This window comes from Martes martes, assembly GCF_963455335.1.
Source record: "Martes martes genome assembly, chromosome: 15".
Taxonomy (NCBI): domain Eukaryota; kingdom Metazoa; phylum Chordata; class Mammalia; order Carnivora; family Mustelidae; genus Martes; species Martes martes.
Genome location: NC_137903.1, coordinates 15,196,570 through 15,219,186, shown reverse-complemented (window position 1 = coordinate 15,219,186; position 22,617 = coordinate 15,196,570). Strand labels below are relative to the sequence as shown.

Sequence of the window (22,617 nt, the reverse complement as noted above, 5' to 3'; positions counted from 1 at the left end):
AAAAGTAAGGCATGGAGTATATTATGCAACTTCCTGCAACTCTAATTAAGATTCTTACCATTTTGAACCTGCAATATACACACGTTAATCTCAGAAGAAAACAAAAATTAGAGCCTCTTTCAACATTATGCGCAGGGGGCCATTAAGCTTTTCTGTATCCTCCTAGTAAGCATCCCTGCTGCAGCCTTCCTACAGGAATGCCGCTGGGGGGTACTCTGGGCTCTGTGGGGGACCATGGCACCCTACTGAGCATGGCAGGAGTTTATAGAGGCTGAAATTTTCCTTAAATCTCCTCCATTCCCTCATCAAACTCAGCACACATACTAAGAACCTTTCAATACAGCCTGCCTCTTGCATTTTTTCTCTGCACAATTTGTGTGCGTGGTTCAAGGAGCCCAAAAAGTTTTCCCAGGTGTCATGAGGCTCTTGGCAGCCAATCAAGTGGCCTTTCCTTGGTAACATATTGGTGTCAGCTATCTCCCTCTGTTGGGAAAACAATTGTCCTTATACAAAGTATTGTAATAGTCTGCAAGACTCTCCTACACAGTATTTTGAGTTCCTTGCATTTTTGAGATCTGAGAATGTCACATATTCTGACACATTAAAACATACTTTTCCACCCCCACTCAAAGTTGATGCTATGTTACAGTGTATAGTTTATTTCTTTGAACAGATCAAGGTGCTTTGATACCTATTTTCTCATTTGGGCCTCATTGTCAGTTTGGAAAAAAAAAAAAGAAGATATTATGGTTTTCATTCTACAGATGAGGAATATGAAATTCATAAAAGGTGAAATTGAAATATCTCCACCACCCACTAATGGTAAAGGCAGAATCTTACCATATTACACTACCTCTAGAGACTATATTTGGTTTGGCAATGATTTCTCAAAACTGAATGCCAAAATGTTGAACTTATTCTATAGTTGTAAATAGCAGGAGACAAATGGAATAGATACATTAAGATGGATATATCTTCGATTATATTTCTCATCCCTTTACATAAACAAAATTGCTAGTTGGTCTCTGTTTTATGCATCAACCAATTCTTATCCCTGCTAACTAATATGAAAAAAGGAAACTCCTGGGGCATGTTTGCACTTTAAAAGCCAAAACAACAACAACAACAAAAACAAAAAACCACAAAAACCCACCTGATTCAAAAATAATTTCCCACAATGAAAATCATATTACAAATGAAAAGGTAACAAAATTCCACAGAAAACAGATAGAAAATCTGAAGAACTCGCTTCTACTCTTGCTTGTCTATTCCCAGACCACTTACCAGTTTTGCCTAATTGGAGTAGGGGTGGAGGGAAGCAACCTTTGCGGGATCCCTGGCTCTCTAATCAACAGGGAGTCTGCTTCTCCCGCTCCTTCCCACTCCTGCTGTCTCTCACTATCACTGTCTCTCTCAAATAATTCTTTTTTTTTTTTTAAATGAAATTCCATCTCCTTAGCTGGAAAACCAGTTGGTACAAGATTGTTGAGAAATCAGTAAAACAATATAGGAGTATTTGAAATATGCTAACACTTTATGCAAATGTAAACTCTTTTAATTATTTAACCCCCTGGATTTGGATCTGATTTGTTTTCAGGCTTAAGATTCTTCTGCCAATTTTAACTCTACAGCTTAATGACACTCGGTGTCATACAATTTTAAATATTTAAATTTTACCTAATTTAATCTAATATTTAACCTGAATTTTCCCCCACGTGTTTTAAACCCATTACTTCTTGAAGTGTCTGTGTTGACTAATGAGAAAAATTGGTCCCTCTCCTCTCCATAACACCTCTTTATGCATCTGTAAACAGTTATCATGTGTCCCCTCTGCCTTCTCTCCTTAAGATTGAACATTCTCTGGTCTCTCAGCCTTTTCTTAGAGGTCCCATTTTCAAAGCCCTTCATCATTTTTTGTTGCTCTCTTTTGAAACCTCTGGCAAATTTGTCTGTGGTTTAAAAAGTGTGCCATCCCAAATGGAACACGGTGCTCCTATCTAGAGCTAAGGATTGCCAAGTGGAGTCCAATAATCACATTATTTATGTTATCCTTGACAATTCTGCTAATACAACACAAGGTAGCAGTTGTCTTTTTTCTTTCTTCTTCTTCTGCTTTTTTATTTTTTTTTCTTTTTTTCTTTTTTTTAACAGCATCACACTACGGACTTCTTCTAAGATGTTAACTGGTATAAATTAGAGCTCCCGAGGACAAAAATTAGTAAAATTAACTTACTAATCCATTCTTTAGTCACATGACTTAGGGCAGCATTTCATAAATATCATGTGTTTACCAAATAGAAAGTAGTTCCATGAATATTACTTGTACCTACAAATGGTAATTTTTTTTGATTTGATGAAAAATATGATCCTTCATTTATGAAAAAGTCTTTACTGAATTTTATTCACATAATCTATCTTTTCATTTACATGGAAGTTTCTGGAAACTCGGCCAGAAAACCAGAAACACAAACCATGAAACTAATGACCAATTAACTTAAAATCAATTACTGTATGTAATGTGATAGATGACCTTATGGAATTTAGCTGGACTGTCAAACTTGCTTAATACTTGATTTGGCAAAACCAAATCTAGAGAAAATATGAAAGGATTTGGCAAGGTCAGTGACTACGACCCAGGAAGCCTTGATCTTCTATTGTATCTGCTGAGCAGAAAAACATCCTACCTGCTGTTCTGACTGTCAAAATACAAGCCAGGAACACCCAGTACCTATATCAGGACTTCCTTTTGGAGCAACTAGTAAATGAGAGTAAAAAATGTATTCTCATGCAGATCAGGAATTGGGTTTAAAGGGATCTGAGGTACTGATGACACCCTTTTATCCTGTAAGTGTTATGACCATTTTATCTCATCAGACTAAGAATCTGTTGTCACAATGTTACACAGTGAGAAAATATCCAGTGCATCAGTAACAATGTAGCTAATCTTCCTTAGCTATTCAGATGGGTAATAACCCATAGTTTTAACTACAGCCCTTTCAGAGGAGAGGGAAAAAAAGATCAAGGGAAGACCAAAAGATTCTCCTAGAATTTTAACCAACCCAGAAAAAATTATGCATCCCGGACTATAGATTTTAAAAAATACTTAGCAAACATATCTTTAGCATGGCTTTTCATTAAAAATGTACAAAGTCAAACTAACCAAAAATCATTTCACCAAAGCTTTAAGAATATCATTGACTAAAATGAATATATATCTTTTGAAAATAAGCCCCAAGAAATTATAATTGCTCAGTTATCAAGTATGTATTAGAAATTCACATTATACTAGAAATTTCAGAAAGGGCCTCAAAATTATAAACTGTATTTTTAAAATAGTTTACTCAGGTAGCAAGACAGAGAGTTATAAATATGATACAATCCAACCACCAGTTTCAGCTCTTCGCCTACCTGACCACTGGTCAGCCTTTATATATGGTAACCATTACCAAATTCATCAATCTTTCCTTGCCTTCCAGGTAGGTCCTTCATCTACATTGGAGCTATTCCTTCTTGGTTGTCTTTTACTATCTATCCCTGAATGCCTTCTACCCCCGCAAGGTCTATCCTTGACCTGAAGTCATTGACTGCATTCCCATGGCTTCAACTTCTACTCATACGCTGGTGAATTCCTTTTAAGGTAAGAATCTCTGGTGGCATATTCAGACTCAAGCTACCTTGAGCATAAGACAGAGCTTATTATTCAAAGATAATGGTGTGTTCTAGAACTCAAGTGTACGGACACAGCCCAACCTAGGAAAGGTCTTTGCATAGGGAGTGGGCAAACCTTAAGGAATGTTTTCTTTCTACTTCTCTCCCTCTCCTCCTGTTTCTGTTTAACTGCTTTAGTTCTCTATTTCCTCCCACCCCACAGCAGGACACCTGTCTTTGCTTCTTATTTCATAACATATAGGTTATATTCAAGAGATAAGATAGACTGGTGGGTTAGCTCTGAAACCCAATTCCAAATCCGTATGAAAACTAGATCAGTTCCATTGGGTCAGGCATTCAAACTTGTCCTAATGGTGATCAAGGGTGTATGTCACATGTGTCCCTCCTTGGGTGAGGAAGAGACAATGTGAAAAGACAGAGTAGTCGTGCTAGCCTGATAGCTTAAAGCATATCTGAATCAACTGCCAAATCTACGTCTACAGCTCGAACTTTTTTTAAAAGGTTAAGTCCCAATGTTGTATTTGAAGATTTTTTATTATTGTTGATTGCTTAGTTTTGGATACAGCAAACTATTGAGCAGGAAAATAGCAATATACAATAATGGTTAAAAGCTGAACAGCCATGGATTCTATTCCACATACGGCATGTGAGATCAGGAAACAAGTCTACCAGATTCCAGCTATTGTCTCATTGTCCAGTAGAGTGTCTAGCGCATAAGACGCCACCAACAACAACAGCGGGAGTAAAGTAAATGGAGAAATTAATTACTTTCGAAAACAGCTAACAGATACTGCTAGCGTCCTTTCCTGAGATGCGATGTTTAAAAATCTTCCATTTCATATATGCAGTTTAGATAAGTAGTAATCCTAAATGTATTGTCTTACACGTGACCACAAAACAGAGATCATGTTAGATACAAGGGGGAAAAAAGAGAACTCGAGATACTTGCTGAAAGTTTTTAATGAGGCATTAACAGCTCTGTAAATTAAAGTTCTAATTTGCACAGTTCTATGAAGTAAACAAGGAGAGAACAGCATCAGATTTGGCTGCTGCTTGCTGCCTCCCCTCAACACATTTTAAGTGAGTGTCAAATTGATTTTGCAATACTTAATTATATTTCTCTAATTTTTTTGACTACTGAATGTATAAGTATGCAGAAGAAATCAGTTTTCAGCAAACTAGTTTTCTCAGTTAAACTTAATAGCATAGCACATTAACACCAATTATATGAGCTATGAAAAATGCATGACAGAGGCGCAACAGTATCAAAGCAAGAACTGGTCAACGCCACAGTCAAATGTGTGTTTCACATTTTTGCTGATTAAATTTCTTCTTGTGATAAAATGCCTGAGAAATGGACAAGCCATAGCCCTCTGTGTTCATAAAAATTTCTGTCCTAATGTGAATGAGATCAGAAGAAACCCTTTTCTGTAGCAAAAAAAAAAGCTATTTTGTTGAAATTGTACAGATTCTTGTTGTCAGCATAGTTTAGTAAAAGTCATTTTCCTATGCTTTAAAGTATATAGTGGATACCAATTTATTTTCAGTGAAATTTGCAGTGTTGAGCCTAATCTAAAGTGTATACTCTGCTTACATCTTTATCTAGAGGAGTTTAGGACCAGTAAATTAAATAATATAAAAACTGGTTGATTTTTCTCTAAATAAAGTTAAAGCAATTTTCCCACCACAATGTAGATCAATGGTTCTCATTATTGCCAGAATCATCTGGAGCTCATTTCTTTTACCCATTTTATTGAAGTATAAATTACATGCAATAAACTACATTCATCTAAAGGGTATAGTTCAATAAACTTTGAAAGGTGCATACCTATAACACCACCACTATGATTACTACAGAACATTTCCATCATCCCCTCTTCTCAGCCTCAAGCACTCATTTAACTTTTTGTCACAATGGTTTGTTTTTTTAAGAACTGCCATTAAGGACTCTTCTGCCTTCTTTACTCAGCCTGTCAACAGAGTGTGATGTGGGTTGTTGTTTGTATCAGTAGTGTATTCCTTTGTACTGTTGAGTAGTATCCCATTGTATGGACATACCACAGTTTATCTATTCACCTATTGATAAACATTTGTGTTGTTTCCAGTTTGAGGCCAGGGTGAATATAGCTATGAATATTTATGTGTTTTGTTTTGTTTCATTTCTTGTATACAGACACCCCCAAGTGGAAGGGCTGTGTCATATAGTAGGAGTATGCTCAATGGAGTCGATACTGAGATCTCAAAATGCAAATTTCTAGGATCTGTGGTGAGATCCTAGAAATTGAAAGTATTTTTTTAATGTGAAATTTATGTGGTAAGATTCAGAATTTGCTTTTTTTTAACCCCTTATTCAGACTAATTTTTATAAAGATGGTCTTCTAACATTTTGTGAGACATTCTGCTGCTGAAACCTACAGATGATTGAATGAAATGGTTACTTTTAATCAGTCAATCTATAAAAAGTAAAAATACAATCTTAAGTATCATTTTAATTTAGCAAACCCTTAGTTAAAACATACTTGGCATCAGCCCTCAGCCTGCACAGTGGTCTTATAATGACGAAAAAATTAAGTTCAAAATCCCAAATCTGGTGGTCCAAAAAGCACGTGATTGGCCCCTTTCTTGTTTCACTCCCATCAAATACCATTCTCTCCCTGCTTTCTGTGTTCTGGCCATATTGTACTGTCCTGATTTTGCTTGTTCGTTCATGTTTGTTTACTCATACACCGTGTTATCTCCCATACCAAGGCACTCACACATGCTACTTTCTCTACCTGGAGTGCTCTACCTGCCTCTCTTGCCTAGCTAACTCCAACTGCAGTTTTCAGATGATAAAACTCTTCCTTTGGGAGGCCTTCAGGAAACCTCCAGAGTGGGTTAAACGCTCCTGTTATCTGTTATGAGTTTATTACATCTTACTTTTGGACTTTTCATACTTGAAATCTTTCTTTCTTTCTTTCTTTTTCTTTTCTTTTTTTTTTTTTTTTGAGACTTTTCAAATTGAAGAGTAACAAAACAATAAAGTGGACACATTATCAGGGCACATTTTGATGGATGTTTATAGAGTAAACACACATATAAACACCTCTCAGAACAATACATAGAATAATTCTACAACCTCAGGAACATCTTTTTCTTTTCTTTTTCATTATTACCCCTTCCTATCCTCCTATCAGCACTGATTCTTTTTTTCTATTTTTGAAACTTACATACATGGAATACTAGTTTCTTTGTTTCTAGCTTCTTTCACTCAGTGGTAGGTCATGAGATTTATCTATGTTATTGTGGTGAAGCAATAGTTGGTTCATTTTTATTTGGTCCTATTTCTTGGTATTCTTGGTAATTTTGGATTGGATATAAGATATCATGCATAAAAAATTATAGACTTTGGTTATGTTATCTTCTTTTAGTAAATATTGAAATATTTTTGGAAAGCAGACAACCTTTATCCTAACAGAAGTGGAGGTAGTTTGAGGCTTAACTTCAGGCTTTGAAGTATTATGACTGTGTTTCTGGTTTACTCTTACTGATAGGATTTCAACGCAAAGCCTGGTATGTTTACCAGACCCATCTTCCTTGGTAAGGTCCCTAACTCTACTTTCTAGTCTCTCCAGCCATGCTTTCATTTTCCTATGATTACGCAATGTGGGAACTAGCAAATCAAAGAGAAGGAAAAAGCAAAGATAAATCACCTTAATGGTTTTCCTTATTTCTGGGGCCTTCATCTCCCATATCCTTGCAGTCCCGTTAACTCAGTAGTGTCTTTAAATAACCGTATTTTTAAGAAATTTTATCCAGTTTCTTTTCTTTTCTTTTTTCTCTCAGCATGAGGATTTTTTAATATCCTTTGCAGCTGGAAACAGCTCTGTCTCTCACAGCTGCAGACAGAGATCACTTATAATTATCAAATTACAGGCTTGAAGCATGATTTTGCTGCAAGACTTTAAGCTCCCTAAGGTTAGGGACTCTACCTGTTTTGCTCAGTACTCCTTTTAAAACACCAATCATAGCATCTGGCAAAATGGTTGAAATTGAGAAAAATCTGCGTATGGACTAATAAAATGAGTTCTTTCATCTAAAAGTAGATATAGAAAGCAGATCCAAAATCTTGAAAAGTAGTTCGTACAGAATTGCAGGGGGAACCTAGTGAAATATATTGGTTTCTTAATGTTTTATTTTATTTGTGTGTGTGCGCAGCAATTTTATTTTTTAATTTTTATTTTCTTATTATATCAGTCACCATACAATACATCATTAGTTTTTGATGTAGTATTCCATGACTCATTATTTGCGCATAACATCCAGTGCTCATTTCTTTATATTTTAAAAAGGATAAAATTGGTGCCATTATTATTCAGGGGCACATAGGGTAGAGATTAGGAAAAGTCTCATTTTGAAAATTATTGATATTCTTGAAGAAAGCATTTCAAATGATAAAGCAGAAGAAAAAAAGTAAGTGACAGACTGAGGCGTGATTGGTAGTGAGGAAATGGACATGCAGAGCATCTTAGTTTTTAAGAAGATTGGATTATGAAGGAAAGAGAGGAAACAGAGTTAGATTTACAGTAGAGTTAGATGTTAAAATGTAAAGGTAGCCACCAGACACATAGAAATGAGATGTAGAGCATCTAAGTCTTTCGAGAAAGGAGAAAGACAGCTAAAAACACAAAGTTCGGAAGTTCCCAGGTTGAATAAAATGAAGCGATATATGGTAGAGAGAAGTTATAAAGGAGTAGCATCAAGATTTATGTGGTTTAGGCACATAAAATATAAGTAGGAATGGAAACGCACATGATGTGAAAATCCTAAATGAGAAATGTCAGCCACAAATGCACGTACAAGAGTGACCACAAAGATACTGTGTGCTTATCCTTTACGGTGACTCCTGCACTGAAACCTTACAGTAATCCATTTTACAGATGAAGACACTGAGCTACAGGGCTGGGAAGGGATTCCTTCCAAGCTGCACACAGCATGGTGGCAAAGCCAGATTTTGAACGCAGAGTGTCTGACTATAGACCCCGCTCTTCACGCTGCTGCCATCACTGACTTCCTTCTGCACTAGCACGCCAACATCAATACGTCCACTCCCCTTGAAACAGAATTCAATCAGTTTGATGCTGTTAATCCATCCATAGCATTGATCACTGTTGTTTATAAAGCACTTTCGAGATTAAAAGTGCTTTTTACTGTACTCTATATGTTTATTATGACTGTCATCTTAAACCTATTGCAATAAGCCCTGATGATATGTATAGGTAAAAGTGTCAAAATATTCATTAACCTCAAAATTTAATAAGCCTAAGGAGATGCTGTATCTAAGAGATGCGCAACACCTCGTTTCCAACAACACATTGTGAGAGCTAATAGGGCAGAGGACAATTCCTGATAGAGCCCTCTAGCTATAACAAATAATGTAGAAGGAACTCCACCCTACCTGATAACTAAGGACCATTAATAACAATTCCTTCTTGTCTCAAGCACTATATAGCTTAAAACATACTTCCTTACACATCTTAGGGCAATAGAGGCTAAACAAATTGAGTTATCCCCCTGGGCTTTCACAGTTTCCAACAAGGTAGATCTTAAAATTATGTAATATATTCCAATGCACAGTGAATATTACCATTAAGTCATTCTTACAGCGAAGCCATCTTTCTTGCAGATTTTCCTTTTTCTATCTAACTCATTTAGCTAATTCTTTATTCAACAAACATTTATTGAACATCTGGTCCTAGGCTGTGCAAGGACAAATGTTGTAACAGAAGAAAACAGTCATCGTTTCAGTCAGCTTGGGACCTACATAAGTGAACAAGCAATTCTAATAGAGGATGGTAGGGATTAAAATAGAGAAATTCTCATTTTCTGTGCTAGGATAGAGGAGAGGTCCCTAATCTAGATTTGGCACTGGGGCAGTGTGGAGGCTGTTTGGAGGAACAGCTCAGCTGACACTTTAATGATGGGTAGGAATTAGTCTGGGGAAAGGAAGGAGAAGCCCTTGCAAGTAAGGGAGGGCATTGCAGGCAAAGGCATGGGTCTGTTCTAAGACCCGGGCATCTAAGCACATTCCTACAGCAGGGACTAAAAGGCAGTCATAGAGCCAGAGAGGAAACCAGGAGGTGTTTGGATGGAAAGATATGGCTGGAAAGATAAGAAGAAAAGAGTTCATGCAAGACATCTCGATGGGGAACTACTGAAAAGTTTAAAGCAAGAGAAAGGCAAGACAGGTCATTACTGAGAAAAACAGTCTAGACAAAAGTGAAACTATTGGTATGGAGACCCCCAACACAGACCCGGATTAGGGAGTAGCTATAGGACCAGTGGATGGTTCCAAGAGACGTATCGGAGGAAGAATGTTCAGAGGAGGAATGATTGATGGGATGTTAGAAAGGGAGAGAGAAGTCATATTCAAGAAACTTCCCAGGTTTCTATCTCAGATGATTAGTAATATTCACTTTGGTATACACAGTGGTGAGCACAGAAAAAGGAACAGAATTCAGGGGAGAAAAATGAAGAAGGCAGAAGCCAAGAAAGGGGCATCGGATTCTTTTCCAATTTTCTGCCTGTATTGGGGGGAAGATCATTATATCATTCATTCCCGCAAACTTCCCACGAATCCCTATCTTTCCTTTACAAAATTCTCCCAGGACTCCCTTTGTGAGGATGACATGGCCACCAGTGCTAGAGACGACTTACGCAACCTGAATGTCTATGAAGGTGGTTGTTCCCCTCCTTTCTCCTTACGCCTCTTTTTTTGCACTTAAGGTCGAAGGACTTTCAAACTGAGGCTGCTCTTCAGTCAAGAAAATGTATGTAACTGAGTTTCCCTTCTTTTTTTTTTTTTCTTAAGGTTTATTTAAGAGAAAGACAGTGCACACATGTGTGAACATGGTGGGGGAAGGGCAGAGGGAGGGAGAGAGAGCATCTCAAGCAGACTCCCCGCTGAACCATGAGACCAACCCAGGACTTGATCCCATGACCCTGAGATCATGACCTGAGCCAAAATCAAGAGTAAGATGCTTCACTGACTGAGCCATCCAGGTGCCCCCTGGGTTTCCCTTCTTGAATCTCCAAACATCTGAGGGCTATGTTTACGAGATTCCTTCAGTGTGTAGAACTTAAATGTGGTCTGCACAACTGCACTTGATTGCCCCAAATGGAACTCCTGGTGCATGATTTCACAAGACATTTCTTCAGAATATTAGAACACAGTTTTAAAAGTTTTAAAAGATCGGGGCACCTGGGTGGCTCAGTGGGTTAAAGCCTCTGCCTTCAGCTCAGGTCATGATCCCAGGGTCCTGGGATCAAGCCCCACATCGGGCTCTCTGCTCAGCAGGGAGCCTGCTTCTCCCTCTCTCTCTGCCTGCCTTTCTGCCTACTTGTGATCTCTGTCTGTCAAATAAATAAATAAATAAAATATTAAAAAAAAAGTTTTAAAAGATAGGGTATTTTGGCATTGGTATTATTTGAAATCTAATCTGAGTAGAAATTAATCTATACTCTTCTGTAGGTGTTATACTTCTCCCAACACATATAACATAATGGTAAGTACACATCTTTAAATATCTTTCATTTTTTTCCCAAAATATATATAGAAAATAAATCATTTTATTCAATTGTTTCATAGGGGCTAGTTTCTCTATCATTGCTGACCATTATGATTCTTTTTCTGCTCAATGTTCCTCTTTCTACCCATTTAAGGATGAAAAGGAAACTAAAATTAATCTTTATTATATTGATGCTGAATGTCATTAAGAGATAAAGATTTTTTTTTTCTTTAACAAAGAAGCTTAAGGAAGATTTTTAAATGGCCAACATATCCTAAGAGAAAGACACTGGACAATTTAAGTAGGTAAATGTGAGACCACATAGAAAACCTGGGGACACAGAGGACATGGGGTGTCTGAGAATGTGGGAACAAACGTGTACTATGTATAGCAGATGACCATACATTTTGGTGTGAGTGCAGCAGAGAAGGAAAACACACCCCTTAAAACTAATTCAAAGAGTCATCGACTAACAGAAACAGTTTGCACCAAATGTAAGTATTATTCTATCCTGTTGGCATGGTCAGTGCTGACTTGGTTTACTGAATACAAAAAGCCCTCCTGGGAAAACCTAGATGCTGTTTCAGGATATTTGCATTTATCAAGCATTGCTGTCTATTTTGTTGTGCTAGTTCTCTCCTGTTTCTTTTTCTGAGCTACGGTGTACTCACCTTTAGGGTTTTTTTATTTTTTTATTTTTAATTTTTTTTAAAGATTTATTTATTTGAGAAAGAGAGAGAGTGAGAGACAGAAAACATGAGCAGGGAGAGGGGCAGAAGACAGAAGCAGACTCCCTGCTGAGCAGGGAGTCCAATGTGGGGCTCCATCCCAGGACTCCTGGATCATGACCTAAGCGGCAGGCAGACACCTAACTGACTGAGCCACTCAGGCGCCCTGATCTTTAGGGTTCTTGGCATTAGGTCAGAAGAAAGAAAAATGTATTGTTAATGATGAAATTATATATTAATTTAAGAAACGAAGACTGGACCCTTAACCAAAAATAGGCAAACTACTAGCATGATGTCTGTTTTTGTAAATAAAGTGTTTTTACCCAAAAGACTAGGCTACTCTTACTTGTTTCTTTATCACCTATGGTTGTTTTCACATCACCATGCTGAGCTCAGACACTGGGGCAGAGATCTCATGGATTGCAAAGCAGACAGTATTTAATGTCTGGACATTTAAAGGAGAACTTGGTAACCTCCTGCTCTAGATTGATACTGTAAAAGTTAAAAGGCGGGGCAGGGAGAGGGTTCTTCATGCAAAGAGAAACTTAACAATTTCATTCAATTTCACCACCTGAGCAAGAGCAAACTGGTGAAAGAAAAGGTCATGTGCTGAAATGATTCTTTTGTGAAATCCGAGCTAAAATTCAAAAGCGAAACTGAAATGACTCTCACACCCACCGCACCATTAACATTTCAAACATAAGGCAACCTGATGGAAATGGGCTTCAAAATGTGTCACTCTGAAATAATACAAGGGTTAAGACACATGCAGTCATCCTAAACTGGCCTTGATGATGGGTTTGGTGAATGGGGAGAAACACGGTTCTCTCCCTTCCAATGATAAGATCTTTACACATCTCCATGAAAGACAGTAAAAACACAACAATTTTAACCCTTACTTCTTAATATCCCTTGTCACCATGGGTTAGTCTGACTTCTATGGTTCGCAGAAGGTAAGCATTTGGATCCCGACCCCTACCAGTCCACACAGACACAACCAACCAGATATTCAAACTCTCTTCTGATTCTGTCACAACCAGAGACACACAAGGAGGCACTTTCTTCCCCAAGAGCCACTTCTCTACTTTGTTCCCAAGTTCCAATTTTACTCTTGTCTTTATTTTTCCATATCATGACTTGACTGTTCATCAACTAGCTGGGCCATATAGTCAAGGCATGCATTTGTTTTTCAATAACTATGAAAAAAATCTAAATCAGGTAAAATAAAACTTGTGATTTAAATATGACTTGTAAGGACTTGGCATTTTATTCATTTTGTTGTTGTTGTTGTTGTTTTCTTTGTTTTTTTAAGCATTTTCTGGCAAAAGGATGTGCTCCCAGTCAGAGGACAATAAATACTGGGTACCATGGGTGTTGAAGGCCAGAATTAATATGCTTTTACTAATTAGTCTATCTGAAGTTTACCTTGCTTGCACCTTCCCTATAACTGCTTATAATCAGCTTTCCTTTAGTGAAGTGTTTAAATGTCCCAGCTCACTAGAAATAATAAATAATAATAAAGCATATATATCATAGAGTAAAAAAATATATAAAATACATATGCTTTTAAGGAATATTGATTCAGGGACTTGCATTTCTCTTTCTATAGGTCAGTAATTAATGGCATTTCTGTTTCCTAAAGCATCTGAGTTCAGTCATTTTGGGGAAGGCAAATACTAGGAGACAAAAATGTATGACAATCATTTAGTGTCCTTGAACAGCATTATTATGAAGAAAGTGTACAGAGTTCTCATCTGCAAGATATTCAACATCAGTAATCACATTTCTCGTGAAGACAAATAAAAGGGAATTACATCCAGGTGCACATGTATGCTCATCTCCCCAGTGGTTTGCTACAAAGATCTCCCCAAAGGCAGTTCCTGATTTCTGGGCAGGGTCACCAGTAAAGGCAGTTTAAAAGGCTGGTGTGATTGGCATCTGGATACTACAATAGTCAAATCTTCCCCCAAATGATCATGGACCTGTTTTCACTAATAGGAAGAAAAAGTGACAAGGAGAGAGAGGGTCACCTTTGGAATGCCAATCTGAGCAGTAGTTTGCTGTTTTTACCAGGTTCCTTTTGGATTACTAGCATTACATGGGAAAGACTAAATTCTTTGTGTAAATCAAGTGGATTTACTCTGCAGTCCTGGAAAAAAAGAGCATTTTTTTTTTTCCCCCTGTAAAGACACAATGATCACCCTGTCCAGCTGCAGTAGGGAATGTTCTATTTGCTACTCCTGTTCTGGAAGGAGAAAGTACTATTAACCCCATGTGACTAGAAGAATATTTTACAATGAGTGTTTACATGATTTTCTAGTTATAATATTATGAACTTCTATTGAATTTGCTGCTTCTTTGTATGCTCTGACATAACCCAAGAATTGAATATCCATTTCTACATATTGAGTATTTCTCTCCATGTCATTTAAATTATCCCTATACATTAATGTATCCCCTCAGACTAAGAGAGAAAAATGCATTTATGTTAATCTTAAATTATAAATATGTTATATGAAAAAAATCATAACTGTACAATTTACTTGAAAATCTAGTTGTTTTTAAAATCACAGCAACAGCTTCTATTTTGAATTTTTGAAGCTGTATATGTATATATGCTATATTCATTGATTTGGAATTTTAGAAGTTAGAGGCATTGGTCTTCAATACTAGGTAGATTAATTTAACTATTTTTAATAACAAAGTTAAATAACACATCCTAATATAGAAGCTGCATATTACTCATACCCTAAATAGAACATTTAGGCACCCACACCTTACATTATGTGTAACAACAGATGAATTAAGAGAACATGGATTTTATAAACTTCAGACAAGCTCCTTTCATAGTAAACCCTTAACAAACATTTGTTAAATGACTAAGAGTTAATAGCTAAAGTTTAATGACCTCTAAGTAATCTGTGTGACAGATACTGCACAGAATTCCCAAGGGGGGCTATTGCCGTTCACCCTCACCTACTTCTAGATGTGAGTATTGTAAGCAGTTTTATGAAGCCAGTTGTAAAGAAAACGAAACAAAGCCACAAAAATGGTTAAGCGGTTTGTTTAATTACATTTAGCTAATAAACAATGGGAGCTAGATCTGAAACTTATTAGTCTGCTGCTAAAGCACTCAGTCTTAACCATAGAGAAGTGGGGAAGTTAATACCCAACCTTAAGTTTATACTATAATGTAAATGACTGATAATATACCCTTCCTGAAGATTAGATTTTTGAAAGAACACTGTGTCCAAAGGGAAAAGAGACCAAAGACAGATCCTAACAAAGCTGTATCTGGTTAATTCTTCTACTCAGAGTTAAATTTTGAATAGAGTTCATTTACAATATAAAGCTAAGTAATTTATGATATTGAGCAACATTATTAAAACATATGCTCATATTTTTGAATTGTTTTCATTATATCTTATGAGATAAAAACAGTTAAAGCAAATATGGAAGAGGGGTGAGTTACATAGGAGATTCCTATCTCGAACTATAATACTGAGATCATTTATATTGAAACTTTCAATACATTGTTCATGATTATGGAACATGTTATGAATGTATTTATAAAGTCTTTTCATCAATGGGTGAAATCTGATTAATTTATATATATATAGCATATGTACAATAATACACAATATGGTATATTTTGTCTTTGAATATTATTAGATATCCCCATTCATATTTTGAGAGTCCTTCTAGTTAGAGTTTGATATTTTAAAATGAAAAATTCAAAATAAAAGCAGATCTTAACTCTTATAATTATTCACTTATTAAATATCATTAATCATTTCAGAGATTTCTAAAATTTGCTCTTTAAATTTGCCTCAGAACATAAAAAACTGCATGAAGCATCAAGAAATGTGAGTTGATAATACCATTTGACACATGGCACTTCAGCCCATTTAAAATAATTTTATTTAGACATTAAGCATCAAACTTCTAGGAACATTCGGGAATAAATTGCTACAGAAAAAAAAGGGATCCCTAGATAGCTTTGGGGATGCAAGTGAACAGGTAAGGCCAACCCTATTTACTATCCATACCTGAAAAGCCAACAACTGAAAGACAAATCCAAAAAAGTTTCATGGTGTTGGATAAGGAATAGTCGAATGATAATTATATCACCTCCAACCTCACTGATTACTTTTAGATCTTATTCTACAACTTTCAAAGGACTGTCCACCTATGTGACTTCCCCCCTCTGTGGCAAAGCACCAACATTTGAATCAGAAGCTTCCCATTCACATTTCAACCCTGAACTTCAGTAGCTATGGGACCTGAGTCTCACCTCCTCTGGACTCAGATGGTAAAAATTCCTACCTCCAAGCTTGTAGAGGGATGGAATGAGAAATTATTTAAGTAAAACAAACGGGAGATGCTAATTATACATGTACCTCTCTGCTTAGGATAGGTGCAAGTTTCAAGAAAGCTATGGCACTGGATTTGTAAACTTGTCCTAGCTTATTAATTGGGTGAACTTCATTTAACCATGGCTCAGCTCAATACAATTATTCAACCAACCCTGCCAGTTGCACCAAAAGGTCAAACCAATGATTTGATGCAGACCCGGTTTAAAAGTTAAAGAGACCCTCCCAAGTAAGGTAAAGCTGCTAATAAAAAGGAGCTAGTAATGCCCCAGAACGTGCCTGAATGCAGAACTTCTTATTCTCTGGGAATCACCAAACCCCCAGGGAGCAGTTCAAGCCAAAATTGTGATCTCCCCGCCTTGTCCTTCAAACGATGTGTACTCCAAACACATTTTCTGTGCAGCTGGAGGCTTTGTTATAGACAGAAGGATCCTGCTTAGTGAGGCCGGTGTTTATGGCCTAACTTTTTTAAAGAGGAATTTGGAAAACTTCCCAGATGCTACATCTGCCCCTAGCCCTTGTACCTCAGAGTATAAGGCCGGCTAGGGAGAGCATGCAGACGACTAAATTTATTAACGGTGGACGGGCCACTCTATCTTTCACTGCAACAACAGTAGGTGATCCCATCAAAAATCTGTCTGCTGGCTGGCCAGCAAATCTGAGCGGACACGCTTGTAGCAGAAATATTCCGCTGAATGGAAACGAATGCTGTTTCCTCGAAGAAACACATTGCGAGCCAAACGCTGGACCAGGAAGGCGATTTCTCTTTCCATTTGAGAAAAGGCCTTTTAACTTTGTGTCCCGAGGCTTTTTAACTTTCTTTTCCACATACCTGTTTTCTTCTTTTCTTTTCTTTCTTGTCTTTGACATTTACGAATATTAAGCAGAAGTTGAACATTTTAAGATTGCTCAGTGGTTGAATATCTAATACTCAATGGCCATTTTGAGGTACCAAGCCACTAGCTAAGCTAAGTATTCACTCAGTGTATCTCTGCTAGGACGTCATTCATTACAAGTGTCTATCAGCAGCCAACCTCACTTCAAAGCAAACTATTTACTATTTTAAATAAAAAATAAAGCAGTAATATTTGAGCCACATTTTATGGTTCAAATTCTACTTCATTGTCCTCAACGCGTGCAACATTTTCAAGACTATTTGTTCCAGAATGATCTTCTCTGGGATCAAATGAATATCATTATGCATTTACAGAACCATAGGTATCTTAACCTTTGTATATTTTTTTGAAAATTGGGAAAGTGACATATGTAACTTAAATAGTTACGTCTATCTGCAATTATAGTGAAATAGTGTTTTTAGAAACTCTAATTTTGGAAAGGTAGCAGGACTTCCAGAGTATTGTAGGACCAGCAAGACCAGGAGTTGGGTGAGGCAAATGAGGCAGGATTACAGAGCCCTGCAAGTGAGGGATAGAGCCTGTCTTCATTTAAAATTCTGCCATTTTATTGGGGATTTGGGGGACATCAATTTTCAGAAAATATATCATGTGAAAATATTATTTTGTTGATTCCTGTGGTGTTTTTTATATGTGTGTGTGCCCAAAGCGAGCCCTCATTTACCCATACTACCAACATACCCATAGAAGCTATATTTCTCCCAAATTAGTTTTTCCCATAATGCTCTCCAAAAAAAAAAAACCAAAAAAAAAAAAAACCAACCTACTAATAGTTTAATGCTTCAAAAAAGCGACAAATAAGGATTAGGCATACTGAGCTAAGCAAAGTTAGCTTTCTTATAATTGCTTTTAGAGGTTTTAACAACCTGATATATACTGAGACTCTCCACAGCACAGGGCATTTCTCAAACTCATCTACCTACAGAACTCTTCTTTTTCTGTAGAGCAGGTAAAGTATTCTGAGGAACACATTCTGGTAAATGGTGCCCGAGGGTCACTTCCAGCATATACTTTGACCAAATAAGGTGACCTTCCTACATCTACGTTTTTCTTTTCTTTCCTCTACTCACCCATGTCTCCCCACATAGAATACCCACAAAAGATGGACAAGTTGACACAATCAAGATGAAGTTATAAAAGGTCTGAATCAATATTTCTGTGGACAGGCATAGTAAAAATTCACTCTGAAGGGATATCAAAATAATAAGAAACACCTCGGAGCTTAGTGCCTATTCAACAGTGATGTCAAAAACACTTACCGGTAAAGTCCGTATTGACCGGATGTGTGGAACTGGGAAATTTATAATATCCATTCCCTATGAAACGAACTCCTTTCATCATCATGGCCGTGGGAGCTGGAAGAGATGACTCTCTCCTTTCCAGCTGATACACAGGAGAGGGTCCATTGAGTTCTTCGGGTGGGAGCCATCTAATACGGATGGTTGTGCTGTTGATTCCTTCCACCACAGGAGGCCTCAGTTGGGTTGGCGCTAAATGTCAAAAAACACTTGTTACATTCAAGAACTGAGCTTCTGTCTCCAGACACAGTTTTTCACACACAGGTACACACGCACTTGTGTACATCACACTCAAGATCAAATCAGTTGTGGTCTCAAGTCTTTACATGGCTCTAGGAACTGAAGACACTATAGAGTTTATCTTAAATGTAACTAAACACCATGAACAAAAAGGTACCATAAAACTTTGAGGATTGAACAAAATTTCCTCTTGCAAATAATTTCTCTACTCTTCCTCACTCAGGAAAATATATTTCTTCTTATAGTCTGTTGGTCCCCCACTCGGATTCCATTTACCAAGCTGGTACTGCAATGGTGCAATGTGTCCGTTTATCTCCAATGGCTCATAGTTGCCCCTTTTCTGGAGAAATTCCCTTGCCTGAGTGGACACTACCTCACCCAGAAGATCCCTCATGAAGCGGGCAGTCTATGACTAGCCATGACTACCACCGTGATTACTGATCACAAAAGGCAGAGTCCCTCATCTTAACGTGGCTTCAACTTATGGCTGCAATTCACAGATGCCAGTGAAGTAAAGGAAATGATTGAAGTGGGCTAATTCGTGTGAGACAAGAGGGAGTGTGGGGTCTGAGAAGTATGGGGCCAGGGTGAATAGTCTTTAGTTGGTGCCAGCCAACAGATAATGCAGGAACAATGACCCAAAGTTGCCAAATCCTTTACTTGACTAAAAATAGTCATTTTGTGTGTAATTTTTCTGATTTTTGAAGCTTAGCAACTAGTTAAAATGAAAACAAACAAATAAGCGAAACCACTCTGAAAGCCAAGCAGAGCCTCCACATGAACAAAAAGAGCGCGTGAGTTCAGGGGTTTACAAACTCTGGTCCAGATACAACAGACTCAGGGTAGCCCTCTGGGCCCTGAAGTGACCACAATACCTCCAGGGCCTGTGCCTAGCAGCAGTGAATGCCCAGTGCCCAAGCACACACTGAGGCCTTGGCATACTTCGCAGTCCTGGGACCCTGGCAATTCTCTGGAGGCTTCTGGGAAACTCCAGGAGTGAGTAACAGAGATAGAGATTTTCCCTACAACCTGTTGCAAAGGGGATCAGGGTAGCAACTGAGTTAATAAAAATAAAGTTTTGTTTTCATTTTTCTTCTTTTATTTTTATTTAAATTCAAGATAGTTAACATATACTGTATTATTAGTTTCAGGGGTAGAATTTAGTAATTCATCACTTGCATATAGTACCCAGTGTTCATGACATGAAGTGCCCTCCTGATTTTTCTTCTTAAACAGTTGAGTGTGTAGGCTGGGATTCATTCCCACTCTAAGTGGGTTCGCTGCATTTGAGAGGTACAAGCAAAGAAAAGAACAAAGGTTATTATCACCAAGCCTACTTTTTAAGGGTTTAAACCAAAGCTGTAGACTCTTACTTTACACCTGTGTTAACACAGACTTCTGCACACAAAGTCATTCCCTGTTTCAATAAACACAAATTAAAATGATATGAATGCAAGAACTGATACCCTTAATGAAAGACAATTCACCTTAAAACAGCTTAGAACAAGTACTATCTGTTACTTTCTAGAAAGCCTGGCCAGCTTTCCAAAGGGAAACAATTAATTGTGATTCTATTTTAACTTTTTGTAAAGAAGAGGGCTCTGAGCAAAATGTCCCTCAACTTAGAAAGATAATTAACAATTCTGTGCATCTTGTGCCACTGCAAACCATGTGATGTTTTTATTTTTATATATGTATGACTCTGTAAATTTTATGCATGATTTCCTTTAGCATTCCTTGCCAAAAATTAGTAAATGGTGGGTTCTCAAAGATTTCACTCTACAAGTTATGCCTCATCTTGAAAATAATCCAAAACAAAATAAAAAGCTGACCATCTAGAAATTTTTTAAAAAATCTTATTTACTTATTTGACAGACAGAGATCACAAGTAGGCAGAGAGGCAGGCAGAGAGAGAGGAGGAAGCAGGCTCCCTGCCAAGCAGAGAGCCCAATGCGGGGCTCGATCCCGGGACCCTGGGACCATGAACTGAGCTGAAGGCAGAGGCTTTAACCCACTGAGCCACCCAGGTGCCCCTTATCTAGAAATTTCTTCTCCCCTCAAGTTTCTCTTAAGTCTTTGGAATTCCATTCTTGTATTGAAATTTCAGTATTGGCTACAAGTTTAACAAGGGAAAAAGGATTGTCAAAAATTCTTGAGTTCTGGGTTCGGGAATCAATTACATAACTTTTTATTGTCCAAAACTTGCTATTAAAAGCACAAAAGAAGGATGCCTGGGTGGCTCAGTCAGTTGAGCATCCAACACTTGATTTCAGCTGAAGTGATGATCTCAGAGTCCACAGATCGAGCCCCACATTGGACTCTGCACTCGGTGGGGAGTCAGCTTGAGATGCTCTCTCTCCCTCTCCCGCTGCCCCTCTCCCAGCTCTCTCTCAAGTAAATAGATACATCCTTAAAATAAATACATAAAAGTACAAAAGAGGAATTTTGAACTTTTCTATTTTCTATAGTCCACATACAATTCCCTAGGGCTCTGGGACAAAAGGATTTAACATTTTAATTTGAAAAAATACCATCTATTCCAGTGACATCCAATGGGACTTTCTCTAATGGTGGAAATGTTGTAGATATGTATTGTCTGATATGGTAGGCATTAGCCACATATGGATAACAAGCTCTTGGGGTGCCTGGGTGGCTCAGAGGGTTAGGCCTCTGCCTTCAGCTTGGATCATAGTCTCGGGGTCCTGGGATCAAGCCCCACATCAGGCTTTCTGCTTGGCAGGGAGCCTGCTTCTCCCTCTCTCTGTCTGCCTCTCACCTACTTAGGATCTCTGTCTGTCAAATAAATAAATAAAATATTTTTAAAAAAAGAAAAAAGGAAAAAAAACAAGCTTTTAATATGTGGCTAATGACACTGAGAAATGCAAGTTGGAATTCTATTTAATTTTAAATAATTTTATTTTAAGATTAAATAGCCATAAATGACTATTGTGACTACCATAGCAAAGACCTAAAGAATCACAAACTATACATATTTGGTGCATTGAGAATAGGATTTCCATTTTAGCTAATTTAGCTAATTTAACTAATTTAGAGAAATTAGGAATATACTTCCTGTACTGCTAAAGAACTGAAGAGTATTGTCCTTGCTTAAAATCAGCCCCTTCTTCAAAGTCCCATCTCCTTGACATTTGGTATTTCTTTACTCCAACCATCCAGCTAGTTAGGGATCATGGTGAAGTTTTGTACCACTCTAGTATTCAGAATCCCTTACCCCATTGATAGCATAATCCAAAATTCGCTTATATAATCAGGAATATAAATTCAGATTCAAACAAAACAAAAGGAATTCCAGCAACTCATTAGCTTTTTAAAAAATATCTTCTAAAAGTGAGAGTGCACTTTTTTTTTTTAACTTGGCAAAATGATTATAAACAATAAGGGTGCTTTCACTGAGAATCCACTACAATTAATGTTGACTGTTTAAATTCTAACAAGTAGTGGAACACTTCTAAATTCACAGGGGAATTATTCCACCAAGCAATTAGACTATTCTTAGGAAGTCAACTACAGAGAATGAGTCAAATTAGAGTATATTTTTTTATTCTCTTGCTTAAAAAAAAAACCAAACAACCTTCCAGCTGGTACGTTGTAGTTTCACTTAGAGGAGTCAACCCAGCCTGTTTGAAAGGGTGAGCACCCTACTGAGTCATTATCTTCAGAGGTCCCCTAAGACCAGAGGGGGAATTTTCAATCAATTAAACTAGAGTGGTCACACACACACACACACACACACACGTAAAATGATGAAAAGAAAAACAGATATTCCTGAACTATTAAACACACTCAAATACAGACTCATCAACAAACAGGAGGAATAAAGGATTATT

The 22,617-nt window shown here is 37.4% G+C and overlaps 1 protein-coding gene across 2 annotated transcripts in view; it reads right to left on the bottom strand.

The window, feature by feature from the left end:
- The window catches only part of USH2A (usherin), a gene marked incomplete at both ends in the record, with an annotated part of 700,457 nt that overhangs the window by 458,742 nt on the left and 219,098 nt on the right, over nt 1-22,617 (bottom strand). For both annotated transcript variants that reach the window (XM_080825193.1, XM_080825194.1), the window contains one exon: nt 18,491-18,721. In XM_080825193.1, the coding sequence (XP_080681319.1) occupies nt 18,491-18,721 (231 nt within the window). The remainder of the gene's footprint in view (nt 1-18,490; nt 18,722-22,617) is intronic.